Below are 20936 nucleotides of genomic sequence, written 5' to 3'. Positions count from 1 at the left end.
CTGACCCTGTTCAGAAGCCACTGCATGAAGGCCGTGGGGGGGGGGAGGCATACATCAGACTCTCCAGCCATGGGCTCTACAGGGCATCCAGTCCCTCTGTGCCCTCTTGTGCATCCCTTGCGAAGAACCTTGGGACCTGCACATTTTCCCTTGTGGTGAACAGTTCCATTATCAGAATGCTGAACTTTCTTGACCCAAGGGCGAAACTTGAGGGTTCAGCTGCCACTCTTCACCTGGATCCGGTGCCTGCTCAGTCAGTCCACCATGGCGTTGGCCAGGCCCACCACATGCTCCACCTGAATTGCCAGGAGATGAGCCTATGCCCAAGACAAAATAGCCCATGCCTCCCTGTGGAGGGCTGAGGAGTGCAGGCCTCCCTGTTTGTTGATATGGGCCTTGGGGGTAAGGTTGTTCATCTTGATCAGGACCTGGGCTCCCTGTATCCATGGTGTGCATGACTGGAGGGCCACTCAGAAAGGTGAGGTGGAGAGAGGTGAAAAGCGGTGTGCTCCAAGGATCTGTCCTGGGACCAGTGCTGACCCTGGTCAGCCTCTTCATAAATGACCTGGAGACAGGGTTGAGCAGTAAGGTGGCTAAATTTGCAGATAACACCAAACTTTTCCGAGTGGTGAAGACCAGAAGTGATTGTGTTGAACTCTAGAAGGATCTCTCCAAACTGGCAGAATGGGCAGCAAAATGGCAGATGTGTTTCAATGTAAGTGTAAAATCATGCACATTGGGGCAAAAAATCAAAACTTCACATATGGGCTGATGGGTTTTGAGCTGTCTGTGACAGAGCAGGAGAGAGATCTTGGGGTGGTGGTGGACAGGTCGATGAAAGTGTCGATCCAAAGTGCAGCAGCAGCGAAGGCCAATTCTATGCTTGGGATCATTAGAAAAGGTATTGAGAACAAAGCAGCTAATATTATAATGCCCTAAATCGATGGTAAGGCCACACCTGGAGTATTGTGTCCAGTTCTGGTCACCACATCTCAAAAAGGACATAGTGGAAATGGAACAGGTGCAAAAGAGAGCGACTAAGATGATTACGGGGCTGGGGCACCCTTATGAGGAAAGGCTATGGCGTTTGGGCCTCTTCAGCCTAGAAAAGAGGCGCCGCGGGGGGACATGATTGAGACACACAAAATTATGCAGGGGATGGACAGAGAGGCTAGAGAGATGCTCTTTACACTCTCACATAACAACAGAACCAGGGGACATCCACTAAAATTGAGTGTTGGGAAAGTTAGGACAGACAAAAGAAAATATTTCTTTGCTCAGCGTGTGGTTGGTCTGTGGATCTCCTTGCCACAGGATGTGGTGACGACATCTGGCCTGGATGCCTTTAAAAGGGGATTGGACAAGTTTCTGTAGGAAAAATCCATTATGGGTTACAAGCCATGATGTGTATGTGCAACCTCCTGATTTTAGAAATGGGCTATGTCTGATGCAAGGGAGGGCACCGGGATGCAGGTCTCTTGTTATCTGGTGTGCTCCCTGGGGCATTTGGTGGGCCGCTGTGAGATACAGGAAGCTGGACTAGATGGGCCTATGGCCTGATCCAGTGCGGCTGCTCTTATGTTCTTATGATGACCCTGAGTTCCAAGAGGCTGATGTGGCTTTTCCTCCCCTTCTCTAACCAGCTTGCTTGAGCCAGGTCCCCCTGAATGTGCACTCCCCAATCCAAGAGGTTGGCATCTGTGGTGATCACAATCCAGGATTGGTTCCCAAAGGGGGAACCAAAAACCAGACACCTCCGATCCCTTCACAATGCCAGGTCCCTGCTGATGGGCAGAGGAAGTGAAAGGTAGGAAGAAGCTCTGGAGACCCCTAGAGGGGAAGCAAGCTCACGGGATGACATCCTGGCAGGAGATCATCATCCCCAGGAGACGGGCCAGAACCCTGATGTCCTGATTCTGCTGAGTCTGCACCTGCATGAGGAGTGTTTGCAGCTTCTCCTGCCTGGCCTGAAACTGGGAAATCATGACCCTGTCTGTATCTAGCAGGAAGCCCAGGTGTACCAACTGCCACCCTGGGATAAGACAGCTCTTCTCCCTGTTGACCACAAATTCTGCCACCTGGGGGCAGGTCACATGTATTGGATGGCTACTTCCATGCGCTGATGTTTCTGGCCATCTTTGGACACTGGGACCTTCTGAAAGTTGTCCCTGGGCTTCACCTGGAACTTCAGGGCATACCCCTTGAAGCCTGTCTCCAGTACCCAGGCATCCATGGTGATCCTGCTCCACTGGGGCGCAAAGGGCTGGAGATGGCCCCCAATTGGGAGGTCAGGGGAAAAGTTCCTTTGTGGGGGGGGGGGGAGAAGTTTCTTTTTCCATCAGATGCCTCTGAGGAAAAGATGGAAAAAGGAACTTGGACCCTGGTTTACGGGTTTCTTGTGGGTCAGGGGGTCTCCCCCGCAGGAGCCAGGTCGAAGATGTCCCCTGCCTTGCCCAAAAGATGGGGGAATAAGTCTACTGGGAAAAGCCTCCTCCTCACCAGAAAGTCCCCCCCTCTCCCTGGAGTCTTCTGAAGGATCATGGGTATCTGATTCCCAGGGTTTGGAGAGGCTCAGGTCCTTGCCCCAATATTTTGCCTTGGCAGATAGGGACTTTTGGTGCTTCCTGTGCTCAGCCTTGGGGTGCCTGGCCTTTGACAGCTTGGGGAGGGGGAGACTAGCTCAGGGCTGCTGGAATCTGACTAGGAGGAGAGTGAGGGGGTCCTCCTCTGGTGACGCTTACCCTTAGAGCAGGGGTGCCCAAACCCCAGCCCGGAGGCCACTTGCAGCCCTCAGGGATCTGGCCTGCGGACAGCCCCCAGTCTTTATTGAGCCTCTTCCCCCTCGGGAGACTTGCTGGAGCCCAAACTGGCCCAATGCAACTACTCTCAGTGCCAGGGTTGACTTTTTGACCTCTCATGCCAGCTGCGGGCCAAGGGCTCCCTCTGCTGCTTGCTGTTTCATGTCTGTGAAGCAACAGTGACAGCAAAGGAAAGGCCAGCCTTGCTCTGTGAAAGGTCTTCTATAGGGCTTAAGTAAGACATTCATTCATTCATATGTTCCATTTCTAATATATTCATTTATGTAAATTTATTCAAATTTTAAATGTAAATTATTTTTTCCCTGGCCCCCAACAGTGTCAGAGAGATGATGTGACCCTGCTGCCAACAAGTTTGGACACCCCTGCCTTAGAGGAAGCCTTGTGGGCCTTTACAACAGCCATAATGCGCCAGATCATGTCCTCCAGCTGGGAGTGAGACTGGAGGACAAACCCCTCCCCTTTGCCTGGCCTACCCTGAGCTGGAGGATTGGCTGGATTGGGGTCCCGATTCAGTCCCATCCTGGGACTGGATACCTGTGTCCTGTGCAGGGTCCTTAGAGCTCATGGCTGCTGATCCACACACGCAGGGGGGGGGGGGTGTCAGATGGCCCTGAATGCTTTCTAGTGCCCCCTGAGCTGAAGAGGAACTGCCGTGCTGAGGTGGGAGTGGTCTGTTCAGCCTCTGATCTCCACGTCCTCTGTGTGTGTGTTGGGACTGCCCTCAAGCACCTGCTGCTCCAGTGGGGTTAGGGGGCCCATAAAGGGCATCCCCTTGCTGGCATACCACTTCCTGTGGTGCCACCGCTTGCCCTCTCACACTGAAGTGTAAAAGAAAATGGTGGGCACCTCAGGAGCAGCAACAGCAAAGGCTTCCAAGAAGTCCACGTGTGAGGCTGCAGGTCCTCACGATGCTGCTGCGTCATCTTCTGCCATGACCACAGCTAGAGAGGAAAGGGTCAGGCAAAGCAGCAAAGGGAGCCCACATGGCCAGCAGGGCTTGTGTTCTCCCTCTGAGTCAGACATGGCAGCAGATGTGCACCATCCCAGGGTCAGGGCTGGACTGGAGCAGGGCTGCTGTTGCTGCAGACTGGCAAAAAGGCAAGGGAGAAAGAAAGGGCAGGCCCTTTCCTCTTCTGAATTTAGCTTTTTTTTTTTAATAAAAAAAGGGTCACTGGAACAACCAGGAATATGACAGCTCCTTGGAAGGCGATGCCAATCTGGGAGGAAGTAGGGACAGCCCACAGAGGGATCCTTCACCTTTATGACCAACTCTGCCTCCTGGGGCTGGGGCCATCCCAGGACTGAACAATGCCAACCCTTCCTTGCCCGGAGAACTGAACTTTTAAGAAGCAAGTGTGTATTGAGTCTCCTACCCCTTTGGTTACAGCTAAATAGGGAAACAACTTTCAGTTTAAAATGGTTCAGTCTATTTGGACTGTGTCAATTGGCGTGCGGCTTGCAGAACAGTGGACCCCACACCAACGCAGGAAAATCACTAGGACAAAAGTCTACTTGGGTTTTAATTGTCCTCAATCTGGTACCATCCCTAAGTTTGACTGTATGGCACCAGATACTTTTGAATAAATTCACTGGTTCTACTACAGATTTTTGAGGGCACACTTGTTTACTTTACTGGCAATTTGTTTATACTTGGTAATTGACCCATAAGAGGACTGATGTTCTAGCTCAGCCCCTCTCATACTGCTCCTAGGAGCCCTGTGACCACATCACTCCATACTTATGCAGGTAGTCTGGGGCTCCTCAAGATTTCATTTAGGAGTGTCCAAACAGCTCTGGAAACAAAAAAAATTGAATTTCTGCTGCTCTACCTTATTACCAAGTTTTAACACCTGAGCAAATGGTGGAGTGTTGTCTGGGCATAAGTGCCAGAGTTTGTGCATATCTTCAGTAATGCTGCTGCGCTGGTTTATTAGAACCTTGTACCCAGTGAAACCAGACTAGTCATCCCAGGATAACACACCTCTCGATAATATGGAAATCTGCATGTGAAGGTTGCCTCAAGGGCATGTTCACATCAGGATTTAGTCCTGAATGGAACCCCTTTAAGGCTGTTTTAAATCTGGCTACTTAGAGGCACTCATTTGCCTTGCCTGCTCCAACCTGAATTTGGCATGCATAAGGAATCAAATGAGTCCCTGTACATAAAAGGCTTTTTTAGAATTACTTAGTGATTAAACTGCAACACTGAGAGCCCACAGTTAAATAAGCCTGATTTTTCAAGTTTATGCTTTTACTTGGTCCAGAAAAACTTTGGCTATAATGCCCTCCTGTATATGGTGAATGTCCAGTACAGGAAATGCTTTTCCTGAACAGACTCTGTACCTTTCAGCGATTCATAAAAGGCATATCACTGTCTTCTCACTTATCACAACAGTCCACTAAATAGGACAGGCTGCCCTGATTAAGCAAGTGACTTGCAGTATCAAAAGCCTGTTCACAACTCCTTGCAGTGTTCTCAGGGCTAGAACAGCTTCATATTGAACAAAATTCATCCTTCAAATTAGCAAAAAGGATCTTGCTCTTTATTAGTAGATTGTCCTTTCATTACAGTTTAGCTTGTGCCTCTGGCCTTTTTACACCAGATTTAAAAATATTTGCATTAGGATCCACTTGGTTGCAGTCACTGTAGGCTATATGCGACAGGTAGCTTTTAAGAAGTATTTCCACAGGAAATGTTCAGATTAGTCTGAATTTTGTTATCAACTTATTTACATAGGCTAAACTATCCACACAGACACTTTTTCATATATTGCACGTTGAGAGCTGTGGGTCAGCTACAGCTGTGAGAACCAGGCTTCTGTTTCAATGCCAAAATATTGAACTTTCATCCAAAGAGAATGAACAAGTATAGGAAGTTAGCCTTCTGTGGCTAGAGTTATCCTGAGGTAGAGAATTCTTACCACATTCAGATCTTCCAAATATTTCACCCTCAAATAAGTGGGACATTATGAAAGGATTAAACAAGACACCTGAAATACTGAAATTGTTGAGGAGATGTAAAAACAGGACACAAAAGTAAAATTGGTAAAGACAAGCTTTCACCAGCTAGGAGTTTATTAAAACCCCAAAGCCTGGCTAATTAAAGTTAAAAATTCTAGCTTCTGAAAACCCACTGTAATCTAAGGTCAGAGGAAAAAGGAGCTTAGTTATAGCCAGAGACTTCCTAGAGCCTAGTAGGTCTCCACCAATTACTCTATTTGGAGTCATGAAAATCAGCCACCTGTCCCATCTATTTGCTTTTCACCTTCTTTCCTATTAAAGGTTCCTAACACTTCTCTCCGATCTCCACTGAAAATTAAAATTATAGTATAATTAAGATTCTAGCTGTAAAGAGGGAAGCTTTGAATCTCAATCTAGCCCAAACAAAAAACATGTTATATTTAGAGTTGACTTTGTCCCAATTACACTGAACTGGTTTAAATATAAGAACTTAAAATTGAACTGGGCACTGGGTAGGGCTGAAACTCTTACAGTGGTTTTTTTTTGGGGGGGGGGGGGGTCTGAGGCTTTGCAGGCAGGCTACAGAGAAAATTCACTTGATGGAACAGGGTTGGCTTCCCCAGCTCATTTCCCCTTAGTTATGTTTTACTTTAGTTATTCATAGGCTGCCTAGGAAAAATGGCACAATTTCGGTGTTTGCATCTGCAGGAAAGCACTTCTTACTTGATGTCACTTCTGGCCATTACATCACTTCCAGTGGGCCCCAGACAAAGACTCATTCTAAAAAGTGGGTCCCGGTGCTAGGTTTGAGAATCACTGCATTAGATTATAGAAAGCATGTAGGCCATGGAGCATTATTGCTATTTAGGGATCTACTGCAGTGAAGCAGATGACAAATTTGTGCTTAGTCACCATTATAACTTAGACAGGTGGAGCCTGTTTGTGGATTTTTCATCCACAGATCTGGCTCAATGCAAGTCCCCTGCACCCGCACCATCAGACTCTGTTTCACCTGAACCCTCCAGAGGAGACCAGAGCTGTGCTCCAGTCCCTTCTGGAGAGCTTTCTGAAGCCCACAGAGGCAGCGCATGTCCACTGGCTGCCTCTGCAGGCTTCAGAATGGCCAGGCAAGACCAAAAAAATGCCACTTCCAGGGTAACTGGAAGTGGCATTTTTTGACCTCTCTGGAGCATTCTGAAGCCCACATGTGCTGCCTTGGTGGGCTTCAGAAAGTCCTCCACTGGAAGGACTGGAAGATTGCAGAATTAATTATCAGCAATTTTAAGTATCAGCAAGGGGTCCAAAAATGGATCCCTTGCAGATACCAAGGCCCTACTTATACAAGAAAAATGGTTTCTTCTATACATTTTCATCTGATTCCTTTTCTTAGGTAGTATCCGTTATAAGAAAGTGACCTCAAACTCATTCCATTTTGCACCATTCATCAGAGGTTACAATGCCATATTAACATCTAGAAGCTGACAGTTTCTCTAAGCAGAGCAACTTCTTTAGGCATAGCCTTTCTTTATTAACATTAGTGTGATTTGTTCCCTTAACTATCAAATTATCAGGTCCTAGACAGTGGAATGACTTGGACAACTAATTATTCCCAAGACTGAAAGCACTGAGATTCTACGAATAAAATGTATCTGGAATCTGATCTTAGGAACTCTCAGAATAACCATGACTCAATTGCAACTGCTTCTATCCCCCTCAAGCCAAAGGCAGACTTATTATGAGAAAAGACATTCAAGGTCACCATGCTGTGTGACAAATCCATGCCATTGACACTGAAAAACTTGCCAATTGTCACTTCATAACTATCCACTGCTAGAAAATAGATGCAGATGTGATAAGTTGCAACGGGAAGGGCAAGAATAAAATGTTGTTGATAGTGCCACACCTTTTATTGCTGTATCATGTTTGGTGAATGAAGACTTTCCATCTGCTTGAGTCAGGGGGGTCCCATGTGGGTGTAGAAACCAAATTACAAAACTGAACACACAACCAGCCCAAGTAGAAGAGACTCACAACATACTCTGGAACATCTGTGATAAAAATATACATTCCAAAGGAAACTGGACTTCTTGGGCTAGCAGGGCTTGGCTGCTGATCCATTGCTGTGCAGCATACAATGGCCCCACTGACCAGCTGGGTAAAATACAGCCATTTTTCCTGCCATCTGAAGGTTAAGTGCCACACAGGCAGCTGCTATGGTTCTGTGGCAAGTGGTTCAGTTCACAAGAGTCACTCTTTGTGTAGTGTTTGATGAAGGTGAAGATAAAGTGGCTTCTTGGTCAACAATTGAAGTTTCTTCCTTTTGAAATCAGTCGGTTTCTTGTATCTATAAACCATCCGAAAAGAAGAATTGTCAGACTTTTAAGCTTCTTATAAAACTAGACCACCTCACTATTACCATTACATTGTCTTTATACAACTTATCTCAAGCTATATTATGTTAAATACACTTTAATAAGCCAGAGGAGAGAGTGATGTAGTTCAGCTATCTCTTACTGAAGTATAATGGCTCTAGTAAGGACTTCTACCAGGTGGAAGAAATTTTCACCCCCCTAAAACACTCCTTCACAAAACTTAACTTTTTGATCCACTCCCCACAGGTAAACATTCCATTGTTGTGCCACTGAACTAACACATTTGTGGTCACAATCTATTATCAACTGAGTGTTCTCAAGCCTCCCGAGAAAACGCCAGTCAGAAAAATAAGAGGGTAGGTCATCTTATGGATTAAGAATTGAAGCATAGGAAACAGTGGGTATAAATGGGCAATTTTCACAATGGAGAGAGGTGAAAATCAGTGTGCCCCCAAGGACTGGTCTTCAGACCACTGCTTTTCAATTTGTGACCTACAATGGATTATGAAGAGCTCCAGAAGACTCTCTCCACACTGGGAAGTGGATGGAAAAATGGCAGATGTGCTTCCATTTAAGCGTAAAGTGATGCACATGGGGCAAGAAATCAAAGTTACATGTGTACATGAATGGGTTCTGAACTGTCTGTGATGGATCAGGAGTGAGATCCTGGGAGGTGGTGGACATCTCAATGAAAGTGTCAACCCAGTGTGTGGCAGATGTCGAAAGGCTAATTCCATGTTGAGGACCATTACAAAAAGGGCTTAAGAATAAAATAGCCGATATTATGCCATTGTACAAATTGACAGTAAAGATGCATCCTCAAGCATTATGTCCTGTTCTGGTCGCCATATCTCAAAAAGGATATAGTGGAATTGGAAAAGATGCAGAAAAGCGCATTTGTCATGCGCTCCCAGAGTCATCTGAGAAGCTAAATTAGATGGGTCCTTGACCTGAGCCAGCAGGTCTCATGTAGTTATTAAGCCACAACCTTGTCACTTACATAGTGATTATTATTGGTTCTTTGTTCCAGGAACCCTACATGCAATTTTAGTCCAAGTTTTGAAATTCAAATAAAGCAAACAATTTTGAAATATTTCAGCTTGCAATACTTAGCTCTCACTACCTAACAGAAGTAACACATTCCAGAAGATTCAGTTCAGCCTTTCACAGATCAAGCTATGCAACTAACACTACAGTTTGTACTGCAAGAGAATACCAACGGAGTAAGAACAACAATTTTCCACCTTCACAGACAATTTTCAGTTCCTTTCACCAGTTTTGGAAGTCTGTGGATAGCCACCGCCAATCCAGCACCATACCAGAAACTAGTCTCTTCTCACATACAAGAAATCTGTAGAGTGTGAAATGTGCAACTTACAGTTCTATAACAATTGGCCCAGGTTTAATTTCATCCATCTCCATGAAAGCAAAGCACTTGGTACTGGTGAACCTTTTCTTAGGTTTATAGTGTTTGAATTCAAAGAAAATAGCTGCACCTGAAGGAAAGGAAAAACAAGCAGTCAAGCATGCTGCAAAATTACCAAGCCACAGCTCTTTACTGCCTGGGATGAAGCAGTCTGCCATCAGGGTCACATCTCCTGATATCACTAAAAGATACCAAGCTATTCTTAAAAACACCCATCGTAACAGCAGATTGCCATGGAATTATGGATCCCTCTCCACCCTAGATTCTACAGCTTCATGGAGGTCTAAACTTTGACCTGATGAGCATATTTCTGTGAGCTTTAGAACTCAATCACACACCTTTTGTTAATTTTTCAACATGTTTCTGGATCTCAATGTCCACATTAAAATGAACATATGTATCCTCCTTTCTTGAAGCAACTGGGGTGTCTTGCACAGGGGTTAAATCAATTCCATTCAGATCTATAAGGCAAAAAAAGTTGTTTTGTTCAGGAGAAAACGCCAGGACAATTTTTGTAACACTAATCAACAATCATTATGTTGCATTGCAGACACAGTTATGAATGTTATCATTGAAGAAGTTCACTCCTTAGTGAACAGTTCAGCAGTCATCTTCACACAAGATGGATTTCCTATATGAATGTCATTTCCAGGTAGAAAATAGGTGCACAACATCATGCATATGTGTACTGTGCTGTATGCATACTACAGGAATATTTTTGGCTATCAGGGTTTAACACTGCTCATTACATGTGACAAAATATACAGACATCCACCAAGCACAACACAATGCACTCAAACTACATGCTATTTCCTATCTAAAAGTGATACTGGTGTAGAAAAGTCACATGTGAGAGTGCAATATGCTCTAGGCAGCGACCTGACCCCCAGGATATGCCAATGCCAGAACACAGAGCTCCCCAAGCCTCCACAACAGTAAAAACTGTGATTGGAAGCCACTTTCGGTTTCAAGATCAAAAACTGGAAGTGGCTTCTGATCACAGTTTTCATTGTTTTGGAGGATGGGAGCTCTGCGGAGGGCTCCTTGCACCCCCAGAGGCTGGCACGGACCTTAGGTAGGTTTTTAAAGCCTTGTGTCCCTGGCAGCGTGATCCTGGGGATCACATCAATGCCTTCCCCCCACCCCTGCCTCTTAAGAGGCCAGAGACAGGGCTTCCCAGGCTGGTGAGTCTTGACCCACCAGTTTGAGAACCTATGCTCTAGGCTGCCTTCAATGTTCCAGTGCACTTTCCTCCAACAGATACTACCACACATAGGACAAACTAAATTTGTTCTTGAAGGGTTCCACTCAAAGAAATAATTCTTTAAAAAAAGAAAAAATCATACACTTCACTTCTTGAAAGGTCACCATGGATTTCCATGAAATCCAAAGATAGTCTTTCAGTTAACCTTTTTTGGAATCATGCACCCTGACCATTTTCCGTTAATTAACAGGATACACACACTGGTGAGAAACATTTTATCTGTTTATATTTATGCTTCACCATCTAAAGAAACTAATCCAATGGAGGACCTTTGCCACGCCTTAACTGCACATGTTAAAGGCAGGTAACAGGAGCCCAATCGATTACATTAGAAATTGTGAAAAAAAACTTGGCTGCTGAAGGCTTTTGCTAAAAATCTGGATGATGCAGATTTATACATCAGGGTGACCCAAAATAAACAGAACCCACAAATCTTTGAATAAAACTGTTAATTTTAATTTTTCTTCTTTTTTCTTTCAGGGTATACAAGTCGACTTTGTGCATGAAATATTGGAACAATAATCTTCCCCAATATGTCTTGGTCAACCAAGGGAAAGTTTCCTGAAATTTACTGGACCTTTGTAGGATTTAATAAAATTTTTATGGATTCTGTTTTTTTGGGGTCACCCTGTTCAATTGTAGGAAGCCTTTCACAAAAAATAACACCTTGCAATAACCCTATAAATTTTACTGTTTGTTTTAAATTATTCTGTTTCTTATACAGGTATATTGTTTGCAGTCCTGCGGGCATTTAGCTGGATAAAAAAAAATGTCTTAAACAAGACTATCTTAAACAAAGAACAAGATAGGATTGCGACATCAATTTTTCCCCCCAATTCTTAATATATTTGGCAACTACTCATCATCTGTGCTAATGGTTAGGAAAAATTAATCAGGAGTGCCCAAAAGAACAAAGCTTTAATGTCAACCCAATAAATGCAGAAGTAACTACCTTTCGCACTAACTGTGATATAGGGATCAATGCACTGCCCGGCATCTTTAAGACCAATTTTCTCTATTCTGATAGTAAGCAACGTCATCCCAGGTTCAGATGGCAATCGGGGTAATAAAGTACCTGACAAGAAAACACATCAGAGTGTTAAAGTAACTGAATGACAGCCCTTTAGTGTAGTTTCCACTACTGCTTTCAGGTTTTGCATCCTTGGCATAGACAAAATTACAGTTCTACAGTAACAGAACATCCAATTTGTTGTGTTAGAGTTTGGATTTATTCTGTTCCACAGTTGAAAGTGCATTCAAACATTTGGAGAATGGCTTTCACTTGCGGGAATTCACCCAGGTTTCAGCCCTGTCTGTGTCAGTCACTGTGTGTCTACTTCTGGACACATACGTAATACCATGAAAAACCCCTAACTTGAATCAGCTGGAAAAGACAGAATCATGGACTGAGGAAGGCGTAGAGAAACCCTGTCAAACTGCATCGAAAACACAAACCATGGACAAAAATATTCACATGGGATTGCAATCAAACAAGAATAAAACTCATGTGAAACAAGTAATGTTTGTTCTGGCTTCCAGCCCATTGTTACTAGCTATGTCCAAAGGAGGATTGCCTCCCTGCTGTCATGAGACTAAAAGGCCAATCTTGGGTCACAAAAGGACAATTCATCTGAAACTAGCAGTGAACCAAGAATACTGAAAGTGTACCTGGAAAAAACAGGTTTCGTTTCCATGTTGAACTTGTGTCTAGGCATGGAACTATCATAGGCTGAGGTCCCCTATCCTTTTAAACTTCAGTGGATTGGATGCATTGCCTTGAGCACAACTAAGCACTGAACAGATGCACCCATCATGGGAAGGCAAGAGTCACCAGCATACTCACACACTGTTATTATTATTAACAACAGTATTTATTTACCGCTTTTCAACAAAAGTTCACAAAGCAGTTTACAGAGAACCGCTCTAGCTGTTTCAAGGGACATCTTTATTCAGAACACTTTTTCCCAAATTGACAGAGAAAACAGAGATCCCCACCCCAAAATCAGTAAGAATTTTCCATATTTTTAGGAGACAAAATCTGAACAAAAAGTAATCATGAAGAACAGTTCCTCGCATCCTCTTTTATTCTAAGAGAAGCCACTCTTAAGGAACCAAATTCAATCCTGGTACTCAAACACACTAGGGGGACAGATGTTGTAGAACACCAAGCAAGAATAATTTAAATACCAGATTATTTATCATACGTCAATTATTAAAACATGGTTTTAGTTCATAGGAAAACTTGCAAGTATGAAATCTCCTAGTCAGGCTACCAGGCTAGAGATGTTTTTAAAGTAGATTTCTATTAATGAAGCTAGATTCTTATAAACTGCAAGTAGTGATAATCATGTTAACATGAAAACAACAGTGTTTGAACAGTAGTGTGTGTGTGTTCACAACAGTATGATCCAACAATTTAGGGCAGCAGTCACCATACTTGCGACCGCTGTGTTACAAAAATGCGGTCCTCATTCAGAACGCAGCTTACCATTCTGCCAGGTCATAAGAACATAAGAACAGCCCCACTGGATCAGGCCATAGGCCCATCTAGTCCAGCTTCCTGTATCTCACAGCGGCCCACCAAATGCCCCAGGGACCACACCTGATAACAAGAGACCTGCATCCTGGTGCCCTCCCTTGCATCTGGCATTCTGACCTAGCCCATTTCTAAAATCAGGAGGTTGCACATACACATCATGGATTGCAAACCGTAAGGGATTTTTCCTCCAGAAATTTGTCCAATTCCCTTTTAAAGGCATCCAGGCCAGATGCCGTCACCACATCCTGCGGCAAGGAGTTCCACAGACCAACCACACGCTGAGCAAAGAAATATTTTCTTTTGTCTGTCCTAACTCTCCCAACACTCAATTTTAGTGGATGTCCCCTGGTTCTGTTGTTATGTGAGAGTGTAAAGAGCATCTTCCTATCCACTCTGTCCATCCCCTGCATAATTTTGTATGTCTCAGTCATGTACCACCTCAGGTGTCTCTTTTCTAGGCTGAAGAGGCCCAAACGCTGTAGCCTTTCCTCATAAGGAAGGTGCCCCAGCCCAGCAATCATCTTAGTTGCCCTCTTTTGCAACTTTTCCAATTCCACTATGTCTTTTTTGAGATGCAGCGAACAGAACTGGACGCAATACTCCAGGTGTGGCCTTACCATCGATTTGTACAACGGCATTATAATATTAGCTTTGTTCTCAATACCTTTTCTAATGATCCCAAGCATAGAACCAGCCTTCTTTACTGCCTCCGCACATTGGGTCGACACTTTTATCAACCTGTCTGCCACCACCCCAAGATCTCTCTCCTAATCTGTCACAGACAGCTCAGAAACCACTAGCCTATATGTGAAGTTTTGATTTTTTGCCCCAATGTGCATGACTTTACACTTACTTACATTGAAACGCATCTGCCATTTTGCTGCCCATTCTGCCAGTTTGGAGAGATCCTTCTGGAGCTCCTCACAATTGCTTCTGGTCTTCACCATTTGGAAAAGTTTGGTGTCGTCTGCAAACTTAGCCACCTCACTGCTCACCCTGGTCTCCAGGTCATTTATGAAGAGTTTGAAGAGCACCGGTCCCAGGACAGATCCTTGGGGCACACCTCTTTTCACCTGTCTCCATTGTGAAAATTGCCCACTGAAACCCACTCTCTGTTTCCTGGTCCTCAACCAGTTCTCAATCCAGGAGAGGACCTGCCCTCTAATTCCCTGACTGTGGAGTTTTTTCAGTAGCCTTTGGTGAGGGACCCTGTCAAACGCCTTCTGAAAGTCCAGATATATAATGTCCACAGGTTCTCCTGCATCCACATGCCTGTTGACCTTTTCAAAGAATTCTAAAAGGTTTGTGAGGCAAGACTTACCCTTACAGAAGCCATGCTGATTCTCCCTCAGCAAGGTTTGTTCGACTATGTGCTTTGAGATCCTATCTTTGATGAGGCATTCCACCATCTTACCCGGTATAGATGTTAGGCTGACCGGCCTATAGTTTCCCGGTCCCCCCGCCTTCAGTTTTTAAAAATTGGTATGACATTTGCTATCCTCCAAACCTCTGGCACCATGGCTGTTTTGAGGGACAAGTTGCATATTTTAGTCAAGAGATCAGCAACTTCATTCTTCAATTCTTTAATAACTCTTGGGTGGATGCCATCAGGGCCCGGTGACTTATTGATCTTTCATTTATCAATGAGGTCTGAAACATCTTCTCTTTTAATCTCTATCTGACTTAATTCCTTAATTCGCCGCATGACTGTCACTTTGTTTTGGGGACAGGGCCGCTCTGAGCAGCTGTGTCTGCCCAGACGTTCTGTCACGCAGCCTTCTGGGATGCTGGCAACAGACAACTGCCCAGAGCATCCCTGTCCTCAGAATGAAGTGAAAGTCATAAGGCAACCTGGGGGAACAGTAAGGTCTGCTCACAGGGCAGACGAGTTAATCCAAACCCCAGATCCGGCCCCCGGGCCAGGGTTTGTTTGGAAAGCCCTGGTTTAGGGAGTTACCTTGGCAGTTTTAAAGAGACTATGTTGTAGATGCTGCAAATTTAGAAAAAAAGAAATGGAACAATGTGTCAAGAGTGCCTTAGCTTTCAATAGTCCAACCTCAGCAGTGCACAGCTAGCTAGGAAGGACTTGTACAGTCACTCACATGCTAGTGTCACAACTGAAATCCAATTCAAGTTTTCAGCACAAAACCAGTTCTTTATTCACTTCAATACAAGAGAAGTTACCATTTTCAGCTTAAGTACAACAGGCTCTGGCATCTTCAAGGTTAGCTATTGGAAATACAGATGCATAACATATACAGAATTTTGCACAGCAATTAAAGTATGAAACCCACCAGCTGCATGTCAGAAAGATACAATGTGATGCACAGTTGGAAAACTCAAGAGGCAGAGCAGAAGTTGAAAAGGAAGCTCCTGTGTGATCCACAAAATAGATTCCACCAATCTGTTTAAAGAACTGCAAAGTCCAAATATACGAACAAAATCCTTTTTCTAGCAATGAGGGGTGGGGGTACCAATCAGTATCAAAGACCAGGGGGCCACAGCAGTCCCCCAGGGCACCCAACAGCAACCAAGGTAAGGAGACAGGACAAAGCCTGTGTATAACAAACCGGTTAGCCCTCAAGCTGCCTGCAGCAACATCCTGTCAGGAAAAGAACTTTGTGGGCAGCTGCCAAGCAACGGCTGAAGTACTTCCCTAGCATTTCTGGTTTCTCACCAATGCCCCATTTTCCCATCACCCTATCCAAGGTGAGATGCACTTGTCTTCACCATTTCCATTTGAAATTGCCATCACATGGCACTTCTTTAAGGAAGGGCTGTAGCTAAGTGGAAAAGATTCTGTTTTGCAAGTAGAAGGTCCCATCTCCGACATCTCCAGATAGGGCAGAGGAAAGTATCTTTTGAATTAGTCCATGTGTCTTAGTCCTAAGAGTCTCAATACACAGGAGTCACTCTTCAGGGACATTGGGAGTATACGCCATTGCATCTAGCATTCATTGAACAAAAATAGTTTCTGGCTGATTTTAAGTATAAAGTAGAGCCACAAGAGCAATGCCACAGCGACATGAACACATTCACAATTAGTAGCTGTTCAAATTAAAATGTTACCATACCTTCATTGGTTCCTTGGTTAGGTGAATGAGGAAGCACATGGTTACAGGATGGAGCCATGCATGTAGAAGACAAGACCATGTACAGTTAGGCAGTACAATAATGCAATGTGAAACACAAGCGAGCAAGCAGATTGTAGACAAATACAATGAAGACTGCAAACTTAGCAAACCAGTTAAGAGCACTTGTTGCCAAAATACGCCTCAGACCTAATATATGCAGTACACCACCTGCCTTCACCTCTAAGCTGCTCTGTAAATGCCATTTCAGTGCTGGGTCATGTTCAGACCGTTTGTGCAGCAGTGTGCCATCAGTAGGTGCATGAACAGGACAGTTCCACTTGCCCATGCATGCCTCACATCAGTACAACTCTCCTTCCACCCTTGAACGAAGCTTTTACAACTGGCATACCCCCACACTAAAAACCTGGATGCCGTCTGGCTTAGGTGACATCCCAACTAAGTCCTGCTGCTCTGAGATACTGGCTATAAGCAGATGCCTTACTGTCTAGTGATTCTCAAACTTTGAGCACCAGTACCCACTTTTTAGATTAAGAATCTGTCAGGATCCACTGGAAGTGGTGTAATGACCAAAAGTAACATCAAGCAGGAACTGTTTTAACAATCTTAGGCTGCAATCCTACCCACCCTTACCCAGGAGCAAGTCCCATTTACTATCATTGTTAAAAGGCACTTTTTCAAGTCGGTGCTCCTTTTTTTAGCAGGGGGAGATTAACTGGCCCATCTCACCCCAGCAGTGTCTGTTCTAGTGGCTGTCTGCTGGTATTCTTTTGCATCTTTTTAGATTGTGAGCCCTTTTGGGACAGGGAGCCATTTAGTTATTTGATTTTACTCTGTAAACCGCTTTGTGAACTTTTAGTTGAAAAGCGGTATATAAATACTGTTAATAATAATAATTAAAAGTACAGATCTGTAACATTTCCCCAAGGTAGTCACACACCATGGTAGCATCAAGTCTATTCTCGCAACCCACCTAGTGGGTCCCGACCCACAATTTAAGAAACACTGGTCTATGCCATGAAATCTAAATTTCATCCCTAGTCTAAAAAGTTATCCACAGTTAGCAATTATTCCATACCCGATTTAAAAAAAAAATCACTACAGGCATGCTCCCAGTATCCACAGGGGTTCTGTTACCTGAACCTCCTCCCCAGAATCCACAGATGCAGGCAAATGCCTATACACCCATCCTCCAGAGGCAAGACAAGCTCCACTCACCTTGCCTCTAGGACATCTGCCTGTGGCCTGTGCCGGCCTCAGACTGAGCCCGGCAGCTAAACACGACTTTCGATTACTCTGTGAAACTGGAAGTCACATGTTTTTTGCTGCCAAGTTCAGTCAGAGCCCGGCAGGGGCTGCAGACAGATGACTGAAGCCTCTGCTGAGTTCAGAGGAGCCTCCGGGGGGGGCGTGTGGAACCGATCTGCAGACAACCTAATTTGCAGATACAGGATCCATGGGCCCCCCTATACTCCTGCATACGACCCCCAACCCCTTATAAAATCTGCATGATAGAGTTTACATCCAAACCATACTGAACCCACAAACTGACAAAACATTAGAATGGTCACTGAACATAGCTGGTACCATTACAGTTTCACAAAAAGCTCTCAGTTGGGCACACTGTATTTTGGAAATGTTCCACCTATGATTTTTTTTTGTTCTCTTGCAAACTGCATTATGGCAATAGGCTGCTCCACTCTTGACAATTTCTAGGACCAGAAACAGAAAGGTAAAGAAAAGCCCGAGTGTTGCTTGATTACTATAGCTAACAAACTGCCATCAAAACTATTAAGCATGAGTGGTGCCTCATCACTGGGTCTTCTGCAACAGTGGATTGCTTTTTGCTATCCGTGGGATAGCCACTGTGCTATCTGGCCAATTACCATCCAAGTTCTAGTTGCAGGTTTCTTTACCCAAACACCATCACAACAAATCTTCAGGCCCATATCCCTACCCGGATTCTAATAAATCATATTTGATACAACTGGGTCTCCTACCTGGAACTCTGGCAGGAAATGTGTCTGGAGATCCTGCTCCAGCTCCACCCTCCTCCTCATCCTCTTCAATTTCTAAATCTTCCTCTTCACCAGGTGCCAAGATCTTCCTTCAAAAAGTAAAAACATACACACAGTGGCATCTGAGGACTTATTCAGATAAGCATATCATCTAATGACTCTCAGTCTAACTGTATGCAAAAGCTGCATTGAACGCTATGGTTTGAAATGGTATCTGGCAAAACCGATAGCCTTTCACACAAGCTGGATGATTGGAGCCATCAATTTTGCATTCAACAACTTTGCATTAAGAGACAAGATTCCAGTGTTTCTGGCATGGATTCTTAACCTCACCACTTGTAGACCTCAGATTTAATTTTTCCTTACCTTAGTGGAACAGGCTGAACATCAAAGGGGAATTCTTTATTATAGGTGAGAATATTCTTTAAGACTGCAAGAAAAAATAATAATCATCTATCAAAAAGCCAAATTAGTGTATAAATGTAAGAAACAGATAATGTAATTGTACCCCAGTGGTTCCCAAATATTTTCAGCTAGATGAAATGACCTACTGGGTCATTGGGCCACGGCTTCTCATTAGGGTTACAACACTATACATTGTATAGGGCAGTGGGGTTTTAACAAGGATTCCACAGCTCCCCTTGCTGATTTCTATTGCTCTCCTGGGAACCATGGCTCACAGTTTGGGAACTACTGGTTGTACCTTGATACGAAACAATTGAAAGGGAGAGTAACTCTTCACAATTCATCCCTACAAATGAATAGGACAATAGATTATTTTCACATGAAGACCCCAAAGTTGCCCAATATTTAAAGTTATGGGAAACCTGCATACTAGGCTTCTATAAAGCCAAAGCAATTCAGGCAATTTACATATTTCTAGACCAGGGTTTCTCAAACTGTGGGTCAGGAACCACTAAGTGGGTCGCGAGACAATTTCAGGTGGGTCCCCATTCATTTCAATACTTTATTTTTAATATATTAGACTTGTTGCTACCATGGTATGTGCATTTGAGGAAATGTTACAGACCTGTACTTTTAACAAGCTACTGTGTATATGCTTTTAACAATGGTAGTCAATGGAACTTACTCCTGGGTAAGTGTGAGTAGGATTGCAGCCTAGGATTGTGAAAAATTCTGAAAAGTGGGTCCCGGTGCTAAATGTGTGAGAACCACTGTTCTAGACCAGGGGTCGGCAACCTTAAACACTCAAAGAGCCATTTGGACCCATTTTCCAGAGGAAAAAAAACCTCAGGAGCAACAAAACCCTTTTGACTTCTAAAATGAAGATAATACTGCATATATAGTTTTTTTTCGCCTTTATGCTCTTATAGGTCCCATTTTTATAATGTAGCCCCCTCTTGTAGCTTTTAGTTAGTTTTGTCATACATTCTTGTCCTGTGTTTTCAGACACCTGGTCCTCTATGGTGTTTTGCCTGATTCCAAGGCCATTCTCTGCCTGGAGAATTAGGCCCACTTTAAGCAAATTAGCTCCCCTTCTTTCCCCCAACAAATGACCCTGGTTCTGCCCTGCAGTCCTGCTGGACCCCACCTCCAGGGTAGCTCGCCTGTTCAACCTGCAGAGGTCCTCTCTCTTGCCAGCAGCCTCCCACCACTACAGCAGACCCTGGGTCCTCAAGCAGGTCTTGGGCACAGCAGCCACACACCAAACTCCAGTGTCTCCAGCAGTCCGTTAGTCACAAAGTCAGTCAGAGCATCCAGGGCAGAGTCCAAAGTCAATAAGCCAAGTCATAGTCCAAGATCTGATTCCAAAGTCAGTCAGTCAAATCAGAGTATCCAAGTCAAAGTCAGTAAGCCAAGTCAGTCAGTCTCATCTCCTCTCCTACCTGCACTCCTTCTACAACCCACACCCCCTTCCTCAGGTGCTCCTTATATCCTTGAGGGCCCTATTGCCTTCAAGTGGCTGCAGCTGTGCAGCACACTCTGCTGGATGCCTAGGCCTTACCCTTAAAGGGGCCACTGCTGACACATCTAGCTCCTCACCAGATCTTCCAGGATTCCAATACATATGGCGGTTATGACATCTGCTTATCTTACATGGATACTAAAGAACTCCCCCCACCTTCCAGAGCACCCTGCTGGAAGGAAAAAAGGACACAGACTCCAGAGGTGGGGAAGAGAAGAAGGGGGGGCCAGCCACAGGCCAGCTTCTGCCCTGCCTGCCTGCCCTCACTCAGGCTGCAACCTTCTCCACACTATCCTGGGAGTAAGCCCCATTGACTACAATGGGACTTCTGAGCAGACAAGTTGGTTGGAGCTCTCAGGCTGCAGTCCTCTCCACACTTTCCTGGGAGGAAGCCTCACTGACTACTTGTGAGTAGAACTGCATAGGAGGGGGCTGAGGATACAGCCCTCCACACCTTCCTGGGAGTAGCCCAGGGACTACATCAGGAACTTACTCTGGAACAGACCTGCGCGGTCTCC

At 44.6% G+C, this 20936-nt stretch overlaps 1 protein-coding gene across 2 annotated transcripts in view; it reads right to left on the bottom strand.

Moving 5' to 3' along the window:
* Window positions 1-5823: 5823 nt before the first annotated feature.
* The window catches only part of AIDA (axin interactor, dorsalization associated), a 39664-nt gene continuing 24551 nt past the window's right edge, over window positions 5824-20936 (bottom strand). For both annotated transcript variants that reach the window (XM_066611688.1, XM_066611689.1), the window contains 6 exons: window positions 18858-18921; window positions 18474-18580; window positions 11795-11917; window positions 9917-10039; window positions 9531-9648; window positions 5824-8124 (listed from right to left, as the gene is read on the bottom strand). In XM_066611688.1, the coding sequence (XP_066467785.1) occupies window positions 8028-8124; window positions 9531-9648; window positions 9917-10039; window positions 11795-11917; window positions 18474-18580; window positions 18858-18921 (632 nt within the window). In that variant the 3' untranslated portion in view covers window positions 5824-8027. The remainder of the gene's footprint in view (window positions 8125-9530; window positions 9649-9916; window positions 10040-11794; window positions 11918-18473; window positions 18581-18857; window positions 18922-20936) is intronic.

Source organism: Tiliqua scincoides, chromosome 1 (genome assembly GCF_035046505.1).
Source record: "Tiliqua scincoides isolate rTilSci1 chromosome 1, rTilSci1.hap2, whole genome shotgun sequence".
Taxonomy (NCBI): Eukaryota; Metazoa; Chordata; class Lepidosauria; order Squamata; family Scincidae; genus Tiliqua; species Tiliqua scincoides.
This window is presented reverse-complemented; position numbering and strand designations above follow the sequence as displayed.